This window comes from Halichoerus grypus, chromosome 1, assembly GCF_964656455.1.
Source record: "Halichoerus grypus chromosome 1, mHalGry1.hap1.1, whole genome shotgun sequence".
Lineage (NCBI taxonomy): Eukaryota > Metazoa > Chordata > Mammalia > Carnivora > Phocidae > Halichoerus > Halichoerus grypus.
The window spans coordinates 153,950,880-153,961,014 of record NC_135712.1 but is presented as its reverse complement, the minus strand read 5'-3'; the positions used below and the strand labels follow the sequence as shown (position 1 = coordinate 153,961,014).

Sequence of the window (10,135 nt, the reverse complement as noted above, 5' to 3'; positions counted from 1 at the left end):
GCACACCTGTGGTCAGAAACTCCATTTACTAAGTGAACTAGTAACTTCCCTCCAAGGGCTGAGACCAAATTTCCTTCGTGGAAACCTTCCTGTACAAATGAAAACTGTCATTTACCCAATTAAGAGAGACTGGGAGTGTGTCAAAAATACAAAAATATTACCCAAATTATTTGTACCACTTAAAGGTTTGGAGCTAGCCTTCTAAAATACTAAATAAAAAGTACAGGCTACTTTTGTTTGTTAGGTAGAGAGATCTGAACGTGTCTTGGCTCTCATGTTACCTTTTGCAGTAACATAGTTAAGGTGCCAAGTAAGACAAACTGCTGGGAAGCTATCTGTTGTGCTTCAGTATAATTTGCCTATTCCTTTGTAGGGAAGACAATGTTGAAAATAGAATGTTCGATGTTTCTGGCAGTTAATCCACAGTGATACAACCTTACATTTCCTAACTACAGATTTCCTAATTAACCATTTTAAAAACGCAACAGTCAAAACCATTAAACCTTTATTTGCATATAAACAGTTCTCTGTTTTTATTTACATAACCACCTTTCTCCTAGAGAAGCAAAACGTAAGGCAAAGATGCCTTGTTGATGACAATCTTATTCAATTTTCTTTTTTGGAGGGTCTTCTCAGCAGCCAGTTATCACATGGCAATTTTCACAGTTTCAAAGAAGTTTTCTTCATTTTAAAACAGCAAGAAAGTGTTACACTTGATGGTAGTTATTGTCAAATAGTTCGATCAACCTTATATAGCTTTTATAATATAACTTCAAGTATGTGTATTATTTAATCCACACAAACCTCAAAAACAAAAACCCAACAACCAAGTGCTATCCCATTTCTGGTGCCATGAGACGCAACAGTACCACCTATTGTTCTGTTTTAGTGGTTAAAAATGGAATCCAGTTTTAGCACCCATCTACAGGAGTTAGAGGTTAATGACAATATATGATCGGCTTACTGGAAGGTAGCAGTCTTAATATCCCCTCAGAAGGACATCTGTTCCTTATGCTGCATCCTGGCTCATGGAAAAGAATAGTATTAATTGGGGGGAGGGGGAGAAAAAGGAGAGATTTTTAGTTAAGGCTTTTCAGTACTTAAATCACTTCAATACTAATGTCATGTTTCCCTGGAAGTATAGATTTATATCACATATAAAAGATCTCAAGGAATTATGTGGTTGCAGATACATCAGGATAGACCACATTTAAAATGTTGAACATGGCTTAAATAGAGAACAGAGGAAAATCAGAAAAATTAATGCTAGTGATCAACTCCCATCTTTTTAGCCAAAATGCTATCTCATCACTCCATTTCAAAAATGAAGTGAAAGATTCTAAACAAGTGATAACTTTTTACATAAAAACACACAAAACTGTGATTAACTATATCAGTTATTAGACATGGTAAATACAGGCAAAGAAAATAAAGTGCACCATTACAGTATATAAAATTATAGACCCAGTAACCACCTTTTAAATTGGCAATATAGACTGAAATATAAAAAGTACCTGACATAGCAAAGTTAGATAGAAATGAAAAAAATTTCAATTGAAAAATTACAATTTTTCAGTACAGCAGAGGGGCAAATAACCTTTTATTAAAGCTATTAGATTTGGAGACTCTTGAATATTTCAATTTTGTGTAGGAGAAAAGAAAGCCATTCTTCTAGAAGGCACTAGCTGGTTTAAATGTGCAAGCAACTTCATAAAGAAAACATGTGCGAAGTACAGTCAGGAAGACTGCTGGTTCTTTTGTTGTATTCCTTACTCTGCACGGGAGACTGCGCAGTATTACTGAGGAACTCTATTAGTCAGCAGGCTCTCCCACATCCTCTTCAGTGTGCTCAGTCCACAGTGTCACAGATCTCCTTTACTTTCTGGTTGAATTCTTCTGGTTGATCTGCATACACATAATGCCCTGCCCCAAGAATGGCCTGAGAAAGGAAAAGGAGTTGGAAGGTCAGTGAACAAAAGCATTTAATAAAACACATGAGCAAAGACATTTAGCAGTGAAAGCGAGAACAGCTATACAGAAATAAAATACAAAAGAACGAGCGACACTGATCTGTAGTTAACTTTTATGTATTTCCATCAAATAATCTGAGAATAAAGAGAAAAATCTATTGGACCTTACTAAAATTTTATATGCAAAAAAACATTCTAAACTGACCAATAATGTCAGGGCCAGCAGATCAAATGAACCAAGTGAGAACATGTTGCCTTGTGAGGTGGGAGTTGGTCAGGTGCCACTGGAATATCCCTCTCCCACCTCGGAGATGCCACGGCTCTAGGAACAGGCACGACCAGTGTGGACATGAAAATGTGTGTGGGTCAAACCCTGTCCCTCATCACAAGTGACATCAGGTCCTGATGGAGGCTGGAGGTCTAGCTCAGATCTGAAAGCACAGGGACTAAGTGAAACCTCACTGAAGGCAAACATAATACAGCAGCTTCCACCTACAACTGAAAACCCAAACTAAGCCACACACTTACTATTGTCTTCACATATGAATGTGGTCGTAAAGACTGGATGCTGTTGCCAGAATTGCCATCTATGCAGGATCGGGCGCCATAGATCACCGAAACTGGAATGTCAGGGTGCATTTTACCAATTCGCTGGAGCATTGGCCTTTTTGCCCATCCATAAGGAATAGTCATATTTTTGAATGCTGTCTCGCCACTTAAGGAAAAGGAAAACAACACACATATGACTTCTGGGGATGAGTATGTACTGCACCCCCACCTTCATGAAAAATACTCATATTTAGCTTCTTCCCCATTTAAGAAAAACCTCAGTTTAAACAGAAAATATACTAGAAAGTATAAGAAACAACCCCCACAGAAGATACATACTTTTGTTAGATAAACAAGGATGCTCTAAACTCTAGTGGATTAAAAGTCACCCTCTTCTAAATCAAACATGCAACTCTATCATTATTAAATTCCCTGTGGGGAGAGTTAAAATGTTTTTCACTGTAACTTGTTTCAAATGTAGAAGGTAGCTTTTCAACATGTGCATGGCACCAGCTTTTTACCTGGAATAGTAAAAAACCAATACCAAGATAAGAAGAAATGCAGATCGTATATTTACATGTTTTATTTTCTGCATATAAAGACATTTACTGTTTAAAAAAACCTTTCTGGCTAGGGAGAGACTGTGCCTCCTGAAGCTAATCCATTCTTAGAGACAGCAAAGGATTCAACTGGAAACATGCCTGTCATATGCCAACTAACCAATCCAGAGCCATGCCTCTTCTGTACTGCCCACACTGCCCACACATCCAGGAGGCAATATTCCTCTGCCTTAATCATCCCAGGGCCAGGTACCAGGCAATGACAGACCACCCCTATATCTTAGAGCCCACAGAAATTACTCAACTACCCAATCCTGAACTGTCTGCCGTGCCCCTGCCTTGCCTTTCCTGAAGAACCCAATAAAAGTTCTGGCCTCAACTTTCCCTTCACTGTGTTTTCTGTCACCTGACCACAATCTGGTGCTTCCCTGTAACCGTTCATGGCACTCAGTGACCCCCCCTCTCTCTAGGACTTGTGAGTATAATAAACTTTGCTTTCTTGAGCCTCTGTGTCTTCTCCTGTGCCCACACCTGATGGATCATCACACAAAAGAACACAGAACACTTTGCAAACTCCCAGGATAGATCCACTGTGCTGTCACTTCTGTTTCCTTGCAGTACTCGGCACAACTCTGAATTGCCTGCTATGAAGAATTCAAGTTCTACCACAAGAAAGACAACAAACTAGCACTACACAGGCACACGTAATCCTGAAATGTAAGTGAAGAACAAAGCATGGAGACCAAGCAGGAAAACAGATGATGTACCTGGAAGGGACCACTAAAAACTGTGGGAACAAGTCAGTGGAGTGTGAAGTCCTAATCCACCAGACCCAATGGCCTAGTGAGTCACAAAACGTCAATCTCTTCAGGACTCCAAACCTTTCCAGCCTCCTTCACTCTTGGCAGAGAACCTCTAACCTACTTTATTAAAAAGACTAAGGCTATCGATCCACCCCAATAGCTGCCACAGCCTCGGCACTTTAATAAAGCAGGCGTGCGTGTTCTCTGCCAAAAGTGAGGGAGGCTGGCTCTGTACCTCGCCTCTCGGCCTTGCACCCGAGTCTCCACCTTGGAAAGGCTGAGGTACCGCCTCCAGGTTCTGCAGTATGGCCCATGGCCCACCTACACTGGAGTCATCTGAAGCACTTGTTAAACACGCAGCCCAGGATCACTGAATCAGTCTTAGAAACAGGGCTCAAGAATCCTGTCTTTGACAAGCTCCCCCAGTAATTCTGGTACACCATGAAGCATGAGAACTGGAGAACTGGTGCCTGACCCTCTCCCTAGCAACTGCAGGGTCTTGTCTTCCAGGCTCCTTCTAGCTCCCCACTATCTTCAGGCTCTTTTCTCCACTGGTGTCTTGTACCTAATGTCCATAAGTCATGTATTTTAAAAAATAGGAAACACCTTTGTTTGGCCCTCTTGCTCCCTGTGGCTACCATGCTCACAGGCTCTTCCTCCCTCCCTCCCTCTTTCTTCCCTCTTCTAATCACTGTCAAAATACCTGCGAAACCCCCCTCCCCATCTTCCAGCCCTCACTTACTCTTCACCCACTACACTAGTGTTTGTCATGCTGATCTAGGGTCATTAAAAAGTGCTCAGCAAAAGAGGGGTGCAGTCATCATGTGAACTGGAACCATGCTGACTGGCATCTCCCATGCACTTGGAAGACTTAATACCCTTTGGCATAGCAAAAGTTTCTAAGAAGATACACGGTACAGGAAACCATTTACTTTTGTTTAATCCTGTTGCCCTTTTTTTGTAGAGCATGCATACTCAGTTTGGAAATGCTGTTTTATTTGAAATTCTTCTTTATCTCTCAACTCCAGCTACCTTCTAGAGGTACCCAGGACCAAAACTTCCTCAACTTATCTATAAGCACTTTTGGGGAAGACAGTACATCCTGCTTATTAGTCTCTCATCGGCATCCAGTACAATGTTTTACATACTAGGCACTCCATGAATACATGAGTAAATTAAGAAGTATTAGTCAGTTAACTACTGATAAAAATCTCCTAGACTATTCACATGTTTTCAAAGAAGAAAAGTGTAAAACACCAACACAGTAAATTTAGAATCCTAACCCTTACCTTGGCGTCTGCACATTACAGTGGTAGATGTACTCTGTCACGGTGTCATCTTCAAACATTGACGAATACTTTCGTTTGAAATCAGGCCTTAAACGCTGCACTAGACTTAAGCCTACGTAACAGGAAACCAATGTTTTAAATTATAGTTAACTGACAGGCTAATAGAGAAAGGTTTTATGTCTGCTTATAGAATATGTGTTATATGCATACAAATCTACATGTATTCAAGTGTATATTTTAGGTGGCAAAGAGCACAGATCCTAGAAGCTGCTCTCCTCAAGTTCCCTAAGAATTAAAATAAGAGGTAAGGAGTATTCCATATTGCCTTACAGAAGTGCTTCAGGAGCCCAAGACATACAAGTTAATTTTCTAAGACTTGTTTTTGTAGGAAAATAAATTCTATTAAACATGGCAGGTGAGTAGAGCAGAGCAGCTCAAGGTAACTTATTAATTTGTATTTCTCCCATAATTATAACACATTAGTATCTAAATAAAGTAAACTGGAATATACAAGTCTTTCTGTGGAAAAAGAAATCCAGGGTTTCTGCTAGGGACATTGCCAATCCTCCCGGCTAAGGCCATCCACTCCTGAGGTGAGAGGTAGGGGTATCCTTTCCCTAGAGGAAAAAGGATGAAGAGTAGAAGCCTCCATCTGGTCACTATTTTCCCTTCTGGGGCCCCAGGGGCTTGCCAGTTTCCCTTTCTGCTATCACTGCCCATTATTCTAGCAAGGTCTTACTTCTTTCCTGGCCCTCCTTCCTGCCTCTGAAGGAATTGTACAGCTCCATGGAGAATTCTTATGATGTGGTTGATATTCTAAATCATGTCCCACCCTGACCACACATAAGCAATAGTGGGAGACAAAGGGCATGGCGTGAGAGGGCTGCTCCTAGGCATCCTCCCTCCCCAACCATTGCCTCCTAGTTTCTTTTCATACTTAACTCTTCCCATAATTGCTCCCTATGTAACTGTAATCAAACACAATCCATTTATATTTCAGGACCGTACAGACTAAGTAGTCCATCAAAGGAGGACCAGGCACCTAAGAGGAGTGGCTCTACTCGGGAAGGGGGAGGGGTTGGGGGTGGGAAAGAAAGGCTATCTGTCAGAGCACCGAGGAGTGTGGTGTGGTCGCCAACCCAATCCCTGTGCAGTCCCATGGCCCTCCCCATCCCAAATGGAGGCAGTAGGACAAAGAGGGACCAGGCCTGGGCAGAGGGGAGCAGAATTCCACACCCTCCACACCCCCATGCCTCTCTTCTCATCTCACTAACAGAACCTGACTCTTGTCTATCAGTTAGGCAGCAACATGCTCAGGAAAGTGGGCCCCTCACTCCAGCCCCTGGAAACAAATCATGATTGATCAGCAACACAAAAGTATTCTTCTTTGCTAGTGGAAGAGCTAGGGGTGGGCAGAGACATAAGGGGAGGCCTGCTGGGGCCTTCCAAGGAAGACTTTCTTCCCTGACAGAGCATTATGGAGAGAAAACCATTTTCCATTCTTTCCTTTCTTCTTGCTCAGGGTGCTGCTTTGTGGGATGGGGCTTCCTGCCATAGCAGCCATCAAACACCATGAGGAAAAAGGTCAAGAGAATCACAGTTGCAGGCCCAAACCCCAATGTCAATGAGCCAGCTACTAGAACAAATGCTAAAACCACAAGCCTGCTTGCTAAGGAAATAATGGAAGGCCCTACGGTTTAAACCACTTAGGTGGTTCAGCTATTTGCAGCTAAAAGCACTCCTCACTGATACAAGTTATAAGGAAAGCAGAGGTCCAGACCACCATCACTGGTGACAATGAGGGAAGGTCTCGAGACTCCCTTGGCTTTGGGGTGGAGAAAGAGGAGCTGAGAGTCAAATGAAATTAAATCAGAGACTAAACACTGGTACTTCAAAATATGACCAGAAACACAAATCTCTGTGGAAAAGGATGATTTTATCTTCTTAACACTCTGACATTATGGGGCAAGAAGGGCAATCAAGTCAGGCTCTGTGATCTGCCAGCTGGGTATTGTCAACTAGCCAAAGGCTCTCTAATGTCACCAGCAGGTCAACATGCTGCACTTCTTCTCTCCATGCCCTGGGCTGACTAACCCCATGGGCAGCATTTCCCACCTTCTCAGTTTTGCCAATTACCTGTAATATTTACAATATAAAGACTCCTCTTTGAGATGACCCTGGTTTCATTATTTTTAGGCATGGACTGGTACTTTTTGGAGGAGGAAAAAAAGTAATTTAGTAATTCAGAGGAGGAGGAGAAAAAGATTCAGTTTGTTTTTTAAGATTCTGGGTAACAATGGCAATCAGTAAATACCCCTGTACTGCCAATCTATAAACATTTTGCTTTCCTAGGACACAGATATAAGCACTCACCAAAGGGTCCTGCAATCCTGAGGCCAGCTAAAGGATTAAAGGGAGTCAGTGCTGCTCCCAAGGCTCTGATCCACACTGGGATTGGTCTGTCTTGATCAGCAAGGTCCGGTCGCTCAGGAAAACCCCAAGGCTCCACTAAAATGAGATGATTAACCCTGTTGGAGGAAGAACAGATATAATTTCATTTGGCAAACTCACCCTAGAACTCTAAAGAATTAACACGATTTATAAAGCAAAGGCAGAAAAAAACCACCTTCCAAAACCTTCACATTAAAGAGAGGACTAATGGCTGACCAGTTATATCATGTTCTTATGACATGAAAACTATCAGATTTGGTAGGACTTGAGAGGTATATGGTAGGATTAGAGCTTCCTTTTTCATATATGTAAATGTGGATAATAAAGGGCATGTGGAAGGGCACATAACTGTGTGGCTACTCTTGAGAAATGGTATTCGTTGTTGAGGCTACCCTCTGGCGGATGATACAGATCAATGACCACTCAAAAAAGCTGAGTCTGAATGCTAACAGCAGCTACCCAGCAGCACAAGGCTGACAGTGCAGAAATGACTGAAGATTAATATTACACTTATAAAATAGCTTCAGACACCAACAGTTATCTCCTATGAACCAATCATTCTAAAAATGTAAGAGGCATTAGCACTTTAGGTGGGTTCAAAAGGACTTTTAAATGAACTTTCCACAAACACAGAGATATGTAATAATGTGGGAGGAAATTTCCCCTAGTTTAGTGAACATGAGCATATAGGTAGGGCTACCCATGATATCATGATATACTGACCTCAGATTCTGTTCCTAACCCTTTCCTAATTTTCTTCTTTACTGACCAAAGAGATAGAAAATTTTCAGCCAAATCTCATATAAAATTGTTTTGTATCACTAATAGTTTTAATTTTTCCATCTTATGAAAACCTCTTCCTGCTGAGGGAAAACCAAAACTATCAGCAATACTTCCATGTACCTGCATCATGGGTATTATATGTCATAAAGATCCTAAATAAAGCAAAAAGGTCCTCATGACACAAATGATATTCAACTATAACCAAAACAGCCAACAAATGCCAGGAAAAACTTCCCAAGGATGAACAGACAATGATTCTAACGTCCCTTTTCTAAGTCATAACTGAAACCAGAACATGGGCACAGATGGCTATTATTCTCAATATAAAATGTTTTATTATTTTTGCCACCACAGATAAGGATGAGTTAGTAATGAGTCCTTTGCTTTGGCTGCATTTTCTCAAACAGAAAGCTTTAAAGCACAGACCCAGTGCATAGAGCTCCAAGGGCCTTTGGAGAATACTCAGGCCAATTTTTCATCTCATAGATGAGAAGGAAGCTGAGATGCACTATGTGACCTGCTCCAAGACATGTAGAAGTAGGGCTAAAACCCCTGTTTCCTGACTCCAGTATATTAACCGATGCCAACAAGTCACTGGGTAGAAGGCTCTCTCCTAAGAACAGACCATAACATAAGATAACATATCAGTAAAAGTAAAGCTTAACTTTTATCAACTCTAGGCCAATCCTAACCCTATACTCTAGATTTCAGAGCATTTATAGAATGTAACTACCAATCTGTGTGTAGATACACATAAGTGAGTTTTCATATACTTAAGAGTGCCTTCACTCTTAAAAGTTTTTTTTTTTTTTGAAGATTTTATTTATTTATTTGAGAGAGAATGAGATGGAGAGAGAGCATGAGAGGGGCGAGGGTCAGAGGGAGAAGCAGACTCCCTGCTGAGCAGGGAGACCGATGTGGGACTCAATCCCGGGACTCCAGGATCATGACCTGAGCTGAAGGCAGTCGCTTAACCAACTGAGCCACCCAGGTGCCCCCACTCTTAAAAGTTTTAGGAGACTATTTTCTAATAGTGTATGGGAAGGGGGATGGAAAGGAGTTTGTTTTATTTTTTAATGGCTGAGACTAACTGATATTGACTTCCCCCTAAATTCCTCTCATTACAGTCCACAGTGAGATCTGAAGGAGGGGGAAAGGAGGGCATGCCAGAGGTATGGGTGGAATTAATGAAATAGTCACTTAGTTGAAAGCAGCAGAGATTCCCCTTAGGAAACAACTAGTATTATTCACTATTCACTTAGCTCCTAAAAAGAAAAATGAACTCTTTATCAAAACATACTTTACCCTAAAAGATGATTAAATTTTGCTATGAATTTATTTTGGTATCCTGCCCAGTCTGCTCTCGGCTCTTATCTGCTAACCCAAGAAGGGGGAGGACAAAGGAAAACGTGAGGGAGGTCAAGTCTCATCTATCTCTAGCTAAGTGATTGCTTTGTTTCCACCTTAGTTTTGGCTTGCCTTGTTTAATATGGATCTTCGAAATAGTGTCCTTAGATAAAAATGCCAGTTTAACAAATTATGCAAAGTATATATACTAGAGAAGATGACCTTTTTTTTTTTTAAGGGAGTGAACTGACCCAACAATTGTTCGATCTTGTGTCTTCAGCTTAGCATGGTGCTTAGCACATAGTGGATGTTCAGTAAACATTTGGAGTATTATGTTTTTCCATGTTTCCTTTTGGTCCTTATCTATAAGAATATGCAAATTT

General features: G+C 41.2%; 1 protein-coding gene across 1 annotated transcript in view; it reads right to left on the bottom strand.

Moving 5' to 3' along the window:
- Window positions 1-488: 488 nt before the first annotated feature.
- The window catches only part of ABHD5 (abhydrolase domain containing 5, lysophosphatidic acid acyltransferase), a 29,904-nt gene continuing 20,257 nt past the window's right edge, over window positions 489-10,135 (bottom strand). The window contains exons 4-7 of the mRNA XM_036118816.2: window positions 7,545-7,699; window positions 5,172-5,283; window positions 2,499-2,685; window positions 489-1,939 (exon numbers count right to left, since the gene is read on the bottom strand). Coding sequence (XP_035974709.2) covers window positions 1,850-1,939; window positions 2,499-2,685; window positions 5,172-5,283; window positions 7,545-7,699 — 544 coding nt within the window. The 3' untranslated portion in view covers window positions 489-1,849. The remainder of the gene's footprint in view (window positions 1,940-2,498; window positions 2,686-5,171; window positions 5,284-7,544; window positions 7,700-10,135) is intronic.